We start from the raw sequence: 18022 nt of genomic DNA on the forward strand, positions 1-18022 counted from the left end.
TTTCCCCTCTTCAGTTGCTTTGTGCCATCTCTCTGGTCTTGACGTTTATCCTGCAGAGCTCAGCACTGCTCCTATGTAATTACAGCCTTATGGTCGCTGAGCATAACATTTTTTTGCCCTGATACAACTCAGTGTGGCTGGACTCTGCGAGGACCAGCAAATCGCTTGAGCTGGCATCTCTGGCAGACCAAGAGCAAAGTTCTAACTGGGGCAGCAAAGCTGGATTGACAAAGAGTTTCATCTGTAATGATGACATTTCACTTTTCAAATTCCACCCTCTCTCACAGAAGAAAGCTCATAAACATCAAACAGTTCAGTATATAGTAGTTTATAGTTCAGTATAATGACATTTTATTTACGTGGCACTTAAATAGTCTCACTGAGCACTCAAAGCACTTATGACTGCAGGTTGGATATTTAACCATCCATTCACACAGCAACTTCTAAACCGTTTACAGATCATCCTTGTCAATTTTTGGAATCTCCACTTAACCTAACATGCATGTGTTTGGACTGTGGGAGGACCCCTACAGACACAGGGTGAACATGCAAACTCCACACAGCCTCAGCTGGGCTTCAAACTAGGAGCTTCACATCACCATACCAGCTTACAGCCCAGGTTTTCTATTAAAAAATTTTAAGTCCAAGTTGTACACATCTGATGCATTCAAGTACCTCCGCAGAAACAGATTGAATAGTATAACAGTTAAATATATTTAAAGAATGGAATGGAATGCTCACAAATACTAGACATGAAATCTTAAATGTCTTCATTCATATACTTTCAAAACCATTTATCAAATGTGTTTGCTGCTTTTGCTCAGGGGCGGGTCTGCAGTACTGGCCAAAATATTAAAAAAAATCATTTCAGCCTTTTGAACACTGGATTAAATAACATAGTGTATTTTTCGCACTATAAGGCGAACTTAAAATCCTTTAATTTTCTAAAAAAAAAAATCGACAGTGCTTTTTATAATCCGGTGGCCATATGTATGAATTCTGGTTGTGCTTACTGACCTCGAACCAATTTTATGTGGTACACTCAAAAATCTGTCAAAAAATGTTTTAGTACGACTTTGGAAAGCTACGCACTGTTTGATAGATTGTCGGAGCATTACGGCTACCGTAGTCAGGAGCCTCGCGGAGTGATCTGGCCTGGGTCCAAAACGCCGTCTTCTTCAGGTCTCAAAGTTAAACGAGCACTGCGGCGTGACTGAGCGTTAAAAACTGTCTAAATTCTGTCATCTTTAATAAAATGATCAGCGTTGCTCCTTTACCAGGTGTAACAATTAAGTTTAACATCCAGGCATCTATGAAAACAATCTATTAAATTTAACGGAGTTAGAAGTTAGCAGGAAGTTAGCTCGCTAGTTTCCACCTAAACATGATATACCATGTTCTGACTGAGAGATTTCTGAAAAAATTAAAACCTACAGCTCTGCTATCACTTCCAACATAAATGAAGACAGGAAACTAAACTTTTCTGGGGTTACTGAAGTTGGACTAGCTGGTATATAATGATGTGCTACGTGATCGCTAGCGACACAGCTATGTTAGCATAACATAAACACAGTGAAACTGGAGGATGAATGTTAACTTTTTTCCACTCGATAAAAGCTCATGTGAGGGTTCCCGATGGTTAGGGACAAATACAATCGCATGGCAGGATGCTGTAAACGGACCAAACGTCAGTCAGGAGAACAACTGAGATAGTCCATCCACAATACAACGTTAGTCATCAATATACTGCAACGACATGGGAATAGAGTCGCTGCCAGAGAGTTCAGCATTAATGAATCAGCAGTATGCAAGTGGCGGAAGCAAGAAGAATGAGCTGAGTAAAGTTTGACTTATCTGACTGTTTGGTTTCGCTTAATGCGCCTTATGGTCCGAAAAATACAGTACCTGTAAACTGTGGGGAGACATTTATTTTAAGTCTACAGTTTACATTCACTCTTGTACTGTTGATAGAAAATACTGATTGATCAAACACACTTTAATATTACCTCAGCACTGAAATCTTATACAGTAACCAGTGTATGGATCTGTCCAGAAAACTGGCATCACCAAACTGAGCTGAACATCTTTACTTCATCCACAACCAGTCTGCTGGAATGGAGTACTATACCCTAAAAAACCCTCTTTTACTGCCATTTTTAGGCCATCAGCAGCTAAGCCACTGAATGTTGCTTTAACCTAAGTTGAACAGAGATCTCTGAGTTTAAGTCGTGGCTTCATAACTTTAGCCAGCAGATCTGAAGTGAAGTGGCTGGACTGTGCAGTGTCCACATATGTAGAGATGACTCAAAACAATGTTTCTACAGCTGTGGGTCTTTTGCAAAGCTGCTAACAGCAGCTGGAGGACCACAGTAGCGTAGAGGTCGGGTCACTGGTAAAACCCTGTCAGCTGAGCGAGTCCGCTCTTACCGGTGTTTAACAGGCAATAAGAACAATATGTTTTTGCTCTGTAAGCAGTCCCCCTGACTGCCCTTCTCCTCCCCTCGTCACTGTAACCACATAAGGTATTCGTATCCACCGCTGTTAGGATCTTGGCACAAAGAAATGCCAGGCTCCCCTTTCAAAGGCGACTTCTGATGTGGCCTTTCTGATCTCTGCGTGATTCACTGACTCTCCTCAAAGAGCATTTCTTGCTTTTTTATCCCGTTCCCCTGGTTTCCTCATCCTTACTGTCTTTTGCACGTGCGTACTTGCTGATGGCAGTTTCCTTGTATTCTTTATTGACAGGAAGCTGACCCAGACCACCTCATATCATGTGAGAAGAGGTTTGTGAGAGTCTTAACACTCCTTGAAGTACAAAATTCCCTCAATATAGATCCACACAACCCTTCCCCCTCCTCTTCAAGTCCTTGCCTCCTTTCAGCCCCCTCCTCTTCTGTGCGATGACATGTACTGTATATGCTTATGGAAACCAGATGTGGCCTGTTGTGATGGACGACGCACTGAGTTAGAGAGAGAGAAAAACTAAGCATGAGTTTGTATGCTAGTTCATTAGCAGGCTGCAGGAGATGTGGGAGACTGAGGAAGAATAAGGAGTTGCGGTTGTTTTGCTGCTTCACTTTGGTAATTTAAAGAGCTCAGATAGCAAATGTATGCACATTTGTGTGTCATGGGAAAGTGTGTGTGTGTGGGGGGGGGGGGGTCCTTGTGGCTATAGCTGGGTCGGGGTGAGGGTAGTCTGGTTTTGTAGAGCCTGAATCAGCATCTTCTATGATGTAGGTGTTTTCCTGCAGTGCTTGGGAAAACCACGCCACATGAGAATAAGAAGTGCATTAAAATGTTGATTATTCAACTTCCTTGCAGCTGTGTTTTTTTTTCACCCATACAGCACCTCACTCTGACATAAAAAAAAAAAAAAGAAAGTCCGGAGCGACTTGAACCACCCATTTCAAAGTGCAGATGTTGTGATAAGTATAATACAAACAGGCATGTTGAAGCACCGATGGGGCAGAGTCTGGCAAAACTGCACAATCAAGTAAACGAAGATCGTTAAAGCGAATGCCTGACGCAACGCCAAAATATGTTTAAAGGGAAGTTTTTTCCATGCATAGCTCCATGTGTAGCTAAATGGAATATTAATATGGAGTTGAAATGGGGAAAAAAAAGAAGCATTAGGTATTAATCTCTCTTCCCCTGGCAGTGTACACCAAAAATAAACTGTGTGCACCACCGCTGGGGAATACTGCGGAGTGCCTTATTTAAAGGTCAACATATTTTGTATGATAAAACTATACAAGAAAGCAATTGAATGGAAAGCAAAGATAACAGCACCAATGGACCTTTTTAGCACATTTTTGGCCAGAAGCACACAGGTTTAGTAGATAACCTCAACAATGACTGCGCTCTATTCACAGTATTTCAGCTGGATTGATGGGGACTGGTACTGAACAGGCATGGCTTTAAAACTAAAGAAGCTGCTCGACTGAGGTGTTCTGTCTGCATTTGCCTACATGCAACTCAATAAAGCTTGGAGTTGGCCTAAACTTAGACTAGACCTCTGTTACAATCTGGCAGCCACAGGCATCTTCCAAACAATAAAATTGTTTTCTAACATCCCAGGCACACAGGCTGGTGACCATCTGGCAACCGCTGGTTGCTAGGGAAAAATAAGTATTCCCCAGTGAGTCTGCAAAAGCTTGGTGGCAGTTGCAAGGTGAAGCTGATCTTAAAGAAGTGTACGGTGCTGCGTGCAAAAACCTCCGTCCATTTGCTGCAGACCTGTAATACACATTTTTTCCTGGTATCGGGTCACAGTGAGATCTTTAGGCCTACGTGACTGAGGCCTATAAGATGCAGGGAGATTACATAATAGGAAATGCAGGATGTTTTATTCTTAGACGAGTTTTGGTGAAGGACGTGGTGATCAGAAGCGACGCGATTGCCACCATGTGTCTGTTTGTGTAATCCTTGTGTGTTTGTGTTTGTGTGCGAGTAAGAGAAGTGCAGCATGTGACTGAGCTTTAACTGATGCAAATGAAAACCATGTGTAACCTATATAGACACTCACCAGCTGCCACCTTTCTGCCCACATCCTTGTTACCAGGCAGAATGCTGTTGCTCATCGTTCTTTGTCATTCAGCGGGGAACTCGCAATTATGGTGTAATGGCTATTATGGAACACAATAGGTCCAAGCAGGACTTCCCCTCTTTGGGAGTTTTTCTGCATTCATCAGCCTAGGCCACACAGCTAACAGAGGGACAGGAAGTGTCCAGCTCGGAGAAACATAAAACATAAAGCCAGCTTGTTATTGAAACCTGCTGACTTAAAAACTTGATTGAATTAAAGAAGGAGATTAAAATAGTACATGGCATGGGGGGATGGATAGAAGAATGTGTAGATCAGCCTTTAAAAAAAAAGACAAAGTGGAATCAGATGCAGGAATTACCTTTGCATTTATATGGGTGAAATGTGAGCACTGGAGGATGGGAGAAGGCTGGAAGAGGCCGGGGCATTGTGGTGTGGTCTTTTGTTGGGCTTTGTGAAGTCATTTTGCAGACAGTGAAGAAAAGCTCTCCGGTTACACACACAGAAAAGAGGACTGTGGGGAAGAATTATGCTGAAGCATTTCTTTTCTCTTGCAGTCTGCAGAGTCAGCTGGGTAAAGAGAGAAAACATCAAATGTTGACCCACAGCTCAGGGTCTGACTTGTAAAGAGGACCCCAAAGATAAGCAGAGCAAGTAAAACAGTGTGTATAAAGATATTACACTAAAAATCCATTAGAGGAAACTAATCTTAAACACAAGCAAACAAATAACACTTGTTTATTGTGTTTTTAATGTCTTTCACCTAGATAAAGTTAAATTAAAATGAATGAAACACATCCCAAAAAAGAAAAAAAATCCCATCCCCCATTCCCTCATTGCTGTGTCCTGCTGTGTGTCTGGCTCACATGATGCAGTTGGAATTCCAGATGTTGTGCATGGAATTCTGCTCTATATCTGGCTTCCAAATGTGACTTAACCATCCTCACTCCTCCTTCATCTCCTCCCCCAGCAATCCTCGTGACTTCTCTCTTCAGCTCCAGGTCTTCAAAACACTGCAGCGAGAAGTGGAGAAGAATGGGCGCCCTGAATCTCTTTAACACAATAGGAAAAAAACAAAAGTGCACAAAACCCCATCGTTGTTATCATAGCAAATCATAGAAGCGCTGCCTTCCCGGCTTCCACCCTCACCCACTCTTGTTCTGTTGCAGTCAGTCGTCTTTATGGCATGTCTCGTGTCTGTATGGCAGTTGTTCATTAGTGGAATCATTAAGGAGTGGGGAGACGCCTAGGCTTGCTGTTTGAGCTTTTATTGGCTCGTGTTGGACAGGGGTGCACACAAACACAGTGGATAATACACAAGTACAGGCATTTATAGTTTTTCAGAACATACATGAGTGCTTGTTTGTGCCAATGTGCTTGTGAGGACCTACATTAATCAAATTGTGAAACTACTTTTCCAACTTCAAAGTCTTGATAAGGAGTTTGGAGGACTTTGCACGCTTTTCCTTGTCATCCTACGTTTGCAGAGGCTATGTGGTCCCCATAAGAATAGAAATATACCCAAGAACACACACACATGCACACCCTCTCCCTCGAGCTATATAGTTCAGATAGGTTTTCCTGCTGTGCAGCAATGGGTTTATACAGTCATCTTCATCCCTGTTTCTACTTAAGCTCTGGATCCAGTCCGTGTTTTCCGACCCAGTTTCTGGCTTGCCAGTTTCCGAGCCCCAGTAAAGCAGAGTGGTGCGGTCGGGGAACAAGAAACCTGGAGGTCCGGGGAGACTGGGGAAGGCCAGATGCAAAACAGCAACGACCAATATGATCAGTAAAGGTGAACAAGGCAGGCGAGAGAAAGATTTTATCAAAGTTTATCAAAGACTAAGTGAAGATCAAAGCACAGGAAGCCTTTTGAAATCACTTTATTTTTGTACGAAAAGTTTATAAGTGAGTACACACGCACACACACACACAGTTCTGATTGAGAAGGCTAGATGGTCATCATTATTACTGTCACTAATATTATTATTATTGTTGTTAATCTAACCCCTGACTAGCAATGTAGCACCATGATTCGAAAAACTGTACAAAAGTAAGTACAATGACAAAAAGGAGTCATTTTCAGGTCTTCAATTTATTTTCATTTGAGATGGATTCAAGGTATAAAAAAAAAACAATCAAGTTTCAAGAATACATAACCCCATTTCCCCATTCACTGTTCACACATGTATAAAATTAAGGCCACTTTCAAAACTGTATGTCACTGTCCAGCAGGACTTTTTAATGACAATATACAAAAAAAACATTCTTTACATGGTGGACGACAACAACAATAATAGTAATAGTCATAATAGTAATGACAACATCATTTATAATAATAACAATAAAGACATTAATATAAAAAAAAAGAAAATACACTGTTGCATTTACTGCTTTACTCTGATAGGAGTGTATCTCATGCTTCATAAGGATGCAAGCTAATGTTTCCCTTTTATTGTCCCTGCTGGCTCCTGACATGTTGCTTTACCGGAAGATTAAGAAACACAGATGACTGTGCCGCCGCGGTTTCCAGGATTTTGTGTTTAAGTGAGGGTGTGCAAATTAAAAAAAGGGCACTTGGCCGACCGATGAAACAACGGCGTCTGCTTACGCACAGAAACATGCTGAAATGGATGTCATGAAGACGCAGGTTCGAAGTGGAAAATTCACGAGAACACAAACACTGACCACTGACAAAAACTAAAAATATGACATTGAAAAAGGCTAAAACAAACAGCAATGAGCTGGCGTCAGTAACCGCGAGAAGAGAGGCAGAGTCAGAAAGGAGAGGAGAAAAATGGAAAGGGCTGAGTGGTTGAGAGATAGAGTCAAAGGAATCTGGAAGTGGTAAGAAGAGTTGAAAATGCAAGTCTGACAGTTTTCCTTCGGCTCTTTCTCCTGTTCCGTCTCTTTCTGTCCTGCTCCCTTATCTGTGTCGAACGTTCTCCACCGCGTTTTCTTCTTCTTCTCTCGCCTTCTTTCTCTCCTCTCTTCTGCCCCTCCATCTCTAACTACACCTTGTCCAATAGAGATCGTTGGCAGTAGAGGAGTCGGCGGGGGGTACCGTAACGACGGAAAAACAGCAAGGCTGCCAACGTTGCGATCACACACACTACCAGAAACAGCGGCACAACAAACGCCGCTGCCCCGCTGCCACTATCTGTCTCAATAACTTTCACATCAATTTCCTCCTCCCTCTCAATCACCTTCTCCCTCTCTCTGTCCCTCTCTCTATCTCTAGTTCTGTCTCTGTCTTCCCTCTCTCTCTCCCTTTCTCTCTCCCTCTCCCGCTCCCTCTCTCTCTCCCTTTCTCTCTCCCTTTCCTTCTCCCTTTCCTTGTCCTTGTCATGTCCACCTCCGCCTCTTCCTCCGTCTGTCTTGGGGTCTTCATTGGGGCAGCCCATCCAGTCACGAAGGGCTGATTTTGGATATCCAGGCTCCACCCGCATCACCTGGTTGTTGAACTTCCAGTATTTGTTGGCTTTGTAGAAGTAGGTGTACGCTGAAGGGTGGAAGAAAGACGTGTAAGTAAAAAACAACATGTACCAATAACTATCCAGTCACAGTAAGATGTGATGAATAATCTAGATAATCTGACACATGCCACCCTTACCTTGATCTTTGCTCATGAAGGCTGACTTGATGTTATCAGGAACGCCCTGCCACACGCTAATAGACTTCGGATAGCCATCGTCAACTGTCTGGGACGCTTCATTGAAACGGTAATAGCTAAACAGGAAACGAGAGGAGAAATGTAGAAAAAAAGAGATATGGTGAACTGATGATTTGGCCAGTGCTAGAAACTCTCCTCTTTACCCACATGAACAGTTGTGGATGGACTCTGGCTCTTCCTAAAAGACCTGACATTACACTTATCTTGGACTTGTCTCAAACTAAATACACGACTCGGTTGGACTTGAGAACAGACATAGACTTGGGTTTAGTTTTGGATAGCTTTAAACTGTTACAGTTGACATTGCAGCTCAACTACCACGAACTCTTCTAGAACCAAAACGACCGCGAGCTGAGGTCTTAGGAAAAGTGCAGTAACGTACGCAACTATATTCACTTTATAATCCGACTACTACAATTTGACTGCCACATGTCATCCACTTTTTATACCCATGGAAAAGCTCAGCAAGCGTAACAGTTCCCTCAAGGTGAATTTTCTTGTTTAACTGAGAGGCAGATTTGGATTGGATGGTAAGTGTTTGAGTTTACATGTTTTAACCTCATATGGTCAAAACATATCTTTTACTGGCGGTGATGTCAGGGGGAGTTTCCTTGTAATCACCTACTTTTAAAGCTTCTGCATATGATAAACACATGCACACACAAAACGGACAATGACTAACTTGTTTCCTCTGAAGAAATATGTCTGTCCGGTGGGGGTGTAGTAGAGAGCAGCGTCTATTCGATCTTTGGGAAGCCCTGTGCCCATCTCTTTAAGACTCCTGGGGTAGCCAGAATCAAGAATTGATTCGGTGAACACCCAGTACCTGTCTCCTGTAGAGCAATAAAACCGAGGACCCGAGAGATGTTTTTTTAATTTCATAATAATAGTAAAACAATTTCTCTGTGATATGTTAAAGCCAGACTTACCTTTAAAGAAAGCAAATTTCCCATCTTCCCTTTCAAAAGCAGCATTAATATGAGTGGGCAACCCCCTCCAAAAGTGACCAATTGGCATTGGGTATCCATCCAACACGTGGTTATTACGCACCCGCCAAAACCACTTATCCTGATAGGGGGAAAAAAAGAAAGAAAATTCTCAGAAACTTACAAGATGACATAGACAACAAGATAACAATCTATAAATGATATTGCTATAAATGGCCCAAACTTTCTCCAGCAGCTTTTTACCTTGAACACAAACATTTCTCCCCTGAGGATGGCGATGGTGTCAAAGTGCCCATCGCAGATGTTGGGGCCGAAGCGAGGCTTGTCAGGTGAATATGGGGGATCGGGGGGGTTGTAAGGTGAACGCGGTGTTACAGGTGGGGGCTGTGGACCTGAGCCTGACCCTTTGTGAGTAAGGACATCGAACATTTCTTTAAACGGCAAAGCCTTAACTTTAAAGCAGCAAAATAATCTGTTTTTATCCATCTTTGGAAAGCTGTTACTCATGCTGTAATTTACAATGTAATGTTTCAGGTTAGTCTTTTCCCTAGTGTAGAATAATAATGATTAATTGTGATTTGTACAAACCATAAAGCTGCTGTATGCCTCTGCGGTCATCATCTGGAAGCTGGAAGTTCTCAGTGTCCATCCACTGGTAGAACGGAGCCATGATGGCTGAGGGGTCATTAGAGTGCTCGAGACCCATGGCGTGACCAAGTTCATGCACAGCAACGAGGAAAATATCATTCCCTGAAACAACATCAACAAGAAAAATTACAGTTTAACAACTTTTTTAAAATTAGGCCAAAGTGTTAGACATAAAGTGGGAGGATTTTGAGACAGAGTCCTAAAGGAGAATGAGGAAAAAGTGCTGTTTCCTTATTTTCAAGTGACTCAGAAGCACACAACTAGACACCAAGTAGTTAAAAATAAAATCAGCAGCAGCTCATGTGAAGATGTGTTAGACTCGAGGAGCTGACGCTGCAGTTTGTGTGTCTGCTGCATTTTCGCACACAGGTACTCACTGCCTGACGTGTACAAACACAAGCTGGGGCCTGTCACGGCTTAGGTTTTGCTTTTGACAGCAAAACAGAGTCAGAGAGGTCCCCTCCCAACATTTAAGCTTTTCTTGTGTCAGGTTTTGGGGAATTAGTCAAAATTATTAGGAATTAGTCATCTATTGAAATTTCAGTTTCAACATGAAACTTTACCTAACAGGTCCCGGTTTCCAACTGTCCACGGCTCAGCCGAATCAAAGTGAGTGTCTCCACCGATGCCAATGCCAGGAAAATAGGCATGTGCCAGGAATCCCCCCTCGCCATCAAATGGGCTGCTGTCACCATGGAAACCCTCAGCAAAGAATATCATGATGTCAGCAAACTCCTCCACTTTGTCCCGTATGTGGCTGTAGGGAATTTCCCGGAAGCGAAGCGGGGTGACGCCCTCCCACACCTTGAAGGCCTTCCTGATGGCCTCGTAGGTCTCATACTCACCCACCTTTGGGGTGTAGTTCTGTATACTAAACAGTGTGTTAAAAAGGCGAGACAGTTAATTCCTTTTTACAGAGATATAATTGCAGGCTGCTTCATGTTTATTTCATAACTCTGTGACTTACGAGAAAGTGATCTCTGTCTTGGGCCACTTCAGGCCCTGGATGGCGTACCGCTTCCTCCTCAGGTTGCTCTTGAGCTCAGCACCAAACTTATCAGGGACCCCACAGCGCGGTCGCTTCATGGCCCTGCCAGACAGTAAGACACACCGCGCTCATGACAACGTACGCTTAAATGTGCTTGAAAAAAACGACACTGCGTGATACTCACTTGACGGTGTCTGCGTCAAAGGTACCACTGACGGTGAGGCCATAGAACCTCTGCATGGCAGCGATGGCGGAGGAGATGGAGTTTGGGGAGCGAAGGGCATGGGTTCTCAAGTCCCCTGGGGGAAGGTAGCCATACTGTTGTAGCCATGACTGCAGTGCAAAACAGGATAAAAAAGGAAAACACGATGAGAAGTCTTGCAAAATATAGCAAGGAAATTCCACTTTTAGCAAAGAAACAAAAATGAAAAACAGACACAAAAACACTCCGCACGTCACCTGAAAATATTTATCATTGGTTACTGGGAATATGAGAACAGGATGTTTTCCTGCGACTGCGATGAAAACACATTCCACGCCGACAGCAAGAATAAGCTCTTAAATAACTTCTCTATGTGTTTTTGTATCTCGTAGCCAGAGGGAGCAACATCACTTTCAAGCAACTGGCACGTCTCCATGTCGTGACTAAACACAAAAGCTATTCAACCATCAACACTGGACTCTCCAGTATGTGTGGACTGAAAGTAGAACTGGCCTGAGGAGCCAAAAAAAGCTTAAGACAAGGACGGCTCAGGTTTCGTCCAAAACCCTGACACAGACACTGAATGAGGACACAGTTAAAGTTTAAAACTCATGTTATTCTGTACCTACATCAGTTCTAGCTAAAGTCATCGAGTTTGTACAATTCATAAATGAAAGCGGTTTTTTAAAGCATTTGGAGAGCATATTATGATGGTCACCGAGTTCTCTGGTGCTCCAAATCCCTCACTCTCAGCTAAACTTGACCTTATTTTCCCCTGGAAACCCATTTGCCTGCGGTGCTGGTTTGACATTTGGACCGGTGCCGACAGCTCTGCTACGCACCTCTCCCACATAGCTTCTCCTGAACTCCTTCCCTCTCAAGCAAGAGACGAAAAATAACACTGAGTCTATTGTGAGCGTGGTGGAAACCAAGACTGCTCTGATATTCTGCTGTACAGTGACTTTGTGAGCTTGTCGTGGCACGTTCAGGAAGCGTTTTATGGTTTGGAGCTGCTGATGACTTTTGTCTTTGTTTGGCAGAGCTTGACGTGACTTTGCAGCTTAGCGGGATCTATTATTTCATCTGGATTCAGAATTACAGGCGTAGTTGCTGTAGAGTATGTGCAGAGAAGGACATTGGGAAAACAGAAGAGAAAAAGATAGGGAGTGTCCCAGGGTGAGACTCAGGCCTTGGGCAACCTCAGTCGAGGTCTCCAGTCAAGCAGTAAAGTCAGTCAGTAATTTAACTGGGAATTTCTTCCTCGTCGCATCCAAACCTCAAAGTCAAACTCTTCCCCCCACGTTCATGTCTCTGTCTTCGCCTCTTCACTCCACCCCTTCTCCTCTGCCTCATCCCTCTCTTATGGAAAACCCACAGACTTGAGGGTAAATACTCATGAACAACCACACCCTGAGCCGCTCGATTATTGTTGTTAATGCCTATCTGCTGCTGCTAATGGATGTTAAACACAGTTAAAGCTAAATAAATCAACTCCCTTATTTTAGAGTTTTCCACTGAAAATGTACAGTAAGTGAATGTGCTGACGTGGTTGTCCGACTCTGGGCTTTAGGTCGGTATTGACGCCCCTGATGTTCATTCAGCTTAACTGTTTGGCCCAGAGCTGAATGGCAGCTTTGGAGGCAGTTGCAAGTCTGATCTCTGCCTCTCTGTCTGTCCTAGAGAGACATGGAGGTCTACGTGTTTAGACTTTACTCCTGAATGAGCCCTTTCTCGTCTTGACTCACCCATGGAGCTCCAGTGGACACATAAAGAGTCACTGTTACAGCGCGGTCGCATGAGCGGGAAAAAGAGGAGCACAAGGAAGGAAAGATGAAGGCTAGTGGGATTTAGAGGTTGTAATTAACGGTCATAATGAAACGCCTGCAGTTTGCTGGGATAAACAAATAAAGGTTTTGCTTGTACCAGAGTCAAATACAACCATTACAACCATTAGCAACTTGGATAATTTGCCACAAATGTAAGAGATTTTAAGGCCTGATTTGAGCTCGAAACCATATTCTTCCAGTTCACACATTCCCTGTTTTCTTTTCTACAAAGGGCCCAATTTTGCCCTCGGCTCAGTCAAAAGACTGCTGTTGAATGACACCGAACACTTGTTTTAACTTTAAGGCTCCCACGCCTCATTCATAGGTCCCACAGGTGACTCTGACAAAGTCTTATTCACTGTCGCACCACGCTATTTTTGCCCACGGTAATAAGTGGAGCAACTAAAACAGCAGCAGGAAGAGGAAGTGGTGAGTATTTAGAGAAGAATAAGAAAGGATAGTCCAAACTAATACAGTCTTTTGATGTGAAGCAGTGGTTTCCAGCTGTTCTTCCCCCTCCACACACACATCAACTTATTTACTACCAATGATTTCAAAGCTCAAATGATATCATGTTTCCTGTTCCTTTACTTGTTGTTAACTATGGAAAAACATGGAGGTGTGACAACTGACTTAGTGTTAGGCTGTCCATTTTAATAGATTTTACTACAATTTGAGTGATGAGCAACACTTTAAACTGATGCCTGGAAGCAGTTGTGTTAAATGTAGTCATCACCCCTTGATATTTAACCGTGCACAGACTTAAAAAAGTAGGGAGCAAGGGAACCTTGCCAGTCCAGCACTTTGATGCAAAGCTCACTCGTGTGCAGCGACTGACTTTATTGTTTAATGGAAGACCTACAAGAAGCAGACAATGTTTGCTGTGGATGTTTCTAGGCAGTGTGCTCATTTTGCATAGGATGAGAAAAAGAGGAGAAGAAGGCATAGCGAGTCAGTTGTTCCGTTTACTGAAGGCCAATGGAAAGAAACTCTGGTCAACAGCGATGGGAGTCCAACTGAGGCATGCTCAGTGTACAGCACACACAGGGCAAGAGAGCTCATCATTACATATCCACCCACTCCATCCAGAAAGCTGTGATATTCTGTCACATGTCTTAAATGTATGAAATTATGACTCCCACTTTACGTGCAACAGCAGGTTACGGGCCTTTCGCGCGCGCCCGTGTGTACTTCAGGGAGTTTATTGTGGGTAGGATCCTTCCAACACTTTATTAACTTTTTCTTTTTTCCTCTACTTTATAGACATTTGCCTGCTATGCTCTTGACTCAGGACGGCATTTACAACCTCTCTGACCCCTCTGGCCAACAGCTCCTGAGCACACACGAGCAGAAACCCCTTTGGTTGTGTGTAATCCCCCAGCTGGTGTCTATTAAACAACCTCTCTCTAGCCAACACCAGAAAGACCCGATGACACAAGAGTGGAAAAATTCATCTCTGCCAGTGTCATTTGAGGAGTCAGTCAATCCCAGGAAAAAGGAAGAATTTTATCCTAAAAAAAAAATTGGCCTCTTTGTTTTAGTTACAGGAAATGAGATGATGACTTTGAACATTACCTTATTTTCAGTTTACACCTTTCCCCAAGGAAAGACCACCCACTGCTGATTATTAAAACAATGGCTTCCTGGAAACAATGCACTCCTGCTTCCTCTAAACGACTAACAAGACTAGTCCAGCATGGGACTAGTATAAAGTTACCTGTTTAATTGTTCTCTTTGGGAACAGAGGGAGTGTGACATCCAGTACACTCACACAGGATGTGTGCATGACAACTATGATCTTTATCCTGTCTCGTACAGTTGGACAGTTGCTTCATTTTCCGTCTTTTCCGAAAAGATTGCATCACTCCCATCTCCACAATAGCCCCCTTTCTGGTCTGCGACAGGCTCCTCAGTGTCCTCCCTGCCTCGCTTTCATCATCTCATTTCATGACAATTTCATGACAATTAGCTACGAGCTGAAGTCATTCTTTGTACTGAATGACCTCGGCTTGTAGCCATTTCTGCAGATTCAAGCACAGGGGGGAAAAAAAAGATGTGTGTGTGTGATAGGCAGGTGGTTGCTGACACACCAAGCTGCCCACTTCCTGTCTCTACCACACGCCACAGGAAATGAATTGTGTCCACACAACCTCTACATCACAAAACAGACCCACTGACCAACACGTAACCACTGATCTAATTTTATTTATTGTTAATAAAAAAATAAATAAAAAAAATCCCGCTGACTTGTGGGTTTGTGGAGGCAGCATATGAGGTCAGATTTCTTCAACTGTATGGAGAGTTTGGTCTTATGTTAAAAAAAAAAGAAAAGAAAAAAAAGCACTTTTTGACCATAACTTAACTAGCGATGGAAAGTCCCGCTTCCTGCGGTGCAGACATTTCACATGTTTATCATCCTCATTAACTTCCTTATTTGATTGCACATTGTTGACTGATGCTATTCTTGATGAATGTGATGACAGAAAAGGGTTTTTTTTTTTTGGGTTTTACATGACTTATTATTTTCCGAAGAAATAAAATAGGCAAGACATGTTCATCTAATTAATTGAAGTTCTTCACCGAAGGCAAGATGATCTGCAGCATTACTCGCTTTAATTAAAGAGGCTTATTATGCTCTTCCTTATTTATTTATTTTATCCTGTTATAGCAGTGCATACTCATATTTAACAAGGCCAAAGTTTCAAATGATGAGGTCAGTGTTTACACAGGTAATCCCAGTTGAGCAAAAGCTCAGACTGCTGTAAATACTGGGTTTCAAATCTATTTTCTCCTCATGGTTCTTTATGATGTAATTGCCAGGGGATATCCCTAATATGGGCATTTCAGATACACATCTCTGCCTGGGGAAGTTAGTCAATCAGAAGATAGCTGACTGAACAGGACAGAGCCCTTAAAGTGCGAGGAGCTAAAAGTGACGTTTTTTCAGCTAGCAGATGAACTGGGTAACAAATAAAATTGAGAATGTGAATTATTTTAAACTCTCAGTCGTGCAAAGTTACAATAGATCCTAAATAAAATATGGAGTTGAAAATCAACCTTCATACTAGTATTTTGAAATTATCAGGTCAAATATCCACTTTATATCTGGCCTTTATCATACTTGTGGTTCACACCGTTAGCTAATGCACTTTTTTATGAGAAAATTCTGCACCGTAGGCTGTTAAAATGTGCTGATGTGAAAAAATTCCTTGAAATTTGCTTGCCTAAAAGGAGTTGACTTAACCACAAGCCCATCTTGACAAAATGTAATCAAATCTTTCCCAGAATAAGACAATATTAATCACTTAGATTTACTGCTGCACAGCGTGTGTGTGTGGAATGAAAGTGAAATTATGAATTATGTAGGCGACACATTGTTTACATTTTTAGCAGATGGCGCTTTGCAGTCTCTGGTCTAAATGTAGGTCAATTGAGTAACTTTGCTCCATATTATTCCACTGGCATGAAGCTGAGCTATAACTGCATTGGTCACAGGCAGGATACTTCAGGCGCCACTGTATGTAACAAAATATGAATTCTTTGATGTCCTGTGTGAGCAAGACCTCGCCGTATTTTTTCTAATGGCACTGAAGGAAGCAGGTGTGTAGGAGTATCATCACAAAGTCACTTCCTGGAACATTAACACAGAAGTTCCTAACTTTGCTCTGGCTATGGGATTTGAGAGCTGTTAATTCTGCAAGAAGAACAGATCTGAACAGACAAATGAGATCAGAACAATACAGAAGAAGACGAGAAAGGAACAGATGTGAACAGCAGGGGGAAAAATCTCAGCTGTATCTTCCTTGATAGTAGCCAGCGCTGTTATTGGAAGAAATTGGAAAACTTTTAGTGCTCAGTCTGTTGTATTTTTCCACAGATGAGAAAGGGTGAGATGCTGCAGAACCTCTTTCTTTCTGTAACCCCCCCCCCCCCCCCCCCTTGGTGCTGTACTCAGACATAACTCAGGACAGATGTCAACAATTACATCTCCCCATCCCTTTGAATAAAATTACACCCACAACTCTCAATCCCTCAGTCCGTTCCCACAAAAACTGCCTCAGTCTCTGCAGCGACCACAATACAATCTAATGCATTTCTTTTGCTCTGGCTCCGCTGCTTTTGCCCTCTCAGCATTTCTGTGTTTTCACGAGCGTTATCATCATTAAGGGCTGCTTCCTCTAACCCAGGGTCAGAGCCCATTTCCCATATCCCTGTGCCAACAACAGTCAGCTGCAGAAATTATCAGGATGCAAAGTTCTAACAAATTCTGTATAGGAGCCATAAAAAACAAGCTCCACGTAAATTTGAAAGATGAATATAATAATAAAGAAAATATGCTATCTATTATTAACTCATAGATAGTAACAGATCTCCTTAACTTTAATTATATGTCACATCTGTCTAACATTATTAACTGTTTTGCTTAATTTCTCAACTCTGAGTGTATTTATAGGCGATATACATGTTCCAAGTGTACATTAGCTATGCCTTTATGGAGTATTCATTCAGTTTTAATCCTGTTTATATTTATCTAACTGTAATCGTTTGATGCGCGTTCAAACTTTATGTGGTTTTAGTTCTGCATTCTGCATGTTTTCCTCACCTCTGGATTTAATTGTCGCTCCGTCGCTCCCTGCGCGCTCAGCTCCCACACCACCGCCAGCAGCAGCAGCCGGGCTACCGATTTCAGCTTAGGTGCCATCAGTCAATTCTCAAAAAACTTAACAAACGAAGAAGATGTCCTCGGGAAGGTTTCTCTCTCTCTCTCTCTCTCTCTCTCTCTCTCTCTCTCTCTTTTGTCAGAACATTATCTGTGTGGGGGAGGGAAGCATCCCATGCGCAAAACTTTGGACGTCAGCGAGATCAACTTCGCGCAAAACACACAAAAAACTGTTTCCCTGTGCAACCGGTTGCCAGGACGATTTAAACTATTAGACGTGTTTCTCCAACATGTACATTCTTCTCGTGTTTTGGTGAATTGGCAAGATTACAATCGGACGTTACGTGAAACGAGAACTGTGTAAAGGGGCTCTGGAGCCGCAAGCGGTGCGTTTATGTCCAAATTAAGCTTGCGGTCTGCTCCCGATGTTGCAGCCGACTTTGATGGAACCGTCTTTACTCCTCCTGTCCTATCTTTCTTGTCGGTTTATTTTGACCCCCTCTCTCCTCTGCAGACGTGGTAGTTGATAGCCTAC

General features: G+C 42.7%; 1 protein-coding gene across 1 annotated transcript; it reads right to left on the reverse strand.

Moving 5' to 3' along the window:
• Positions 1–6416: 6416 nt before the first annotated feature.
• Positions 6417–18011, reverse strand: mmp14b (matrix metallopeptidase 14b (membrane-inserted)). Its single transcript, XM_063462309.1, has 10 exons — positions 17431–18011; positions 10984–11132; positions 10779–10901; positions 10375–10682; positions 9752–9913; positions 9407–9567; positions 9146–9284; positions 8899–9049; positions 8157–8272; positions 6417–8045 (listed from the first exon to the last, which is right to left on the reverse strand). Exons 1-10 carry the CDS (start codon positions 17527–17529, stop codon positions 7555–7557), a joined length of 1899 nt encoding a protein of 632 aa, XP_063318379.1. The 5' UTR covers positions 17530–18011; the 3' UTR covers positions 6417–7554.
• Between the last annotated feature and the right edge of the window lie 11 nt (positions 18012–18022).

This window comes from Pelmatolapia mariae, linkage group LG18 (assembly GCF_036321145.2).
Source record: "Pelmatolapia mariae isolate MD_Pm_ZW linkage group LG18, Pm_UMD_F_2, whole genome shotgun sequence".
Lineage (NCBI taxonomy): Eukaryota > Metazoa > Chordata > Actinopteri > Cichliformes > Cichlidae > Pelmatolapia > Pelmatolapia mariae.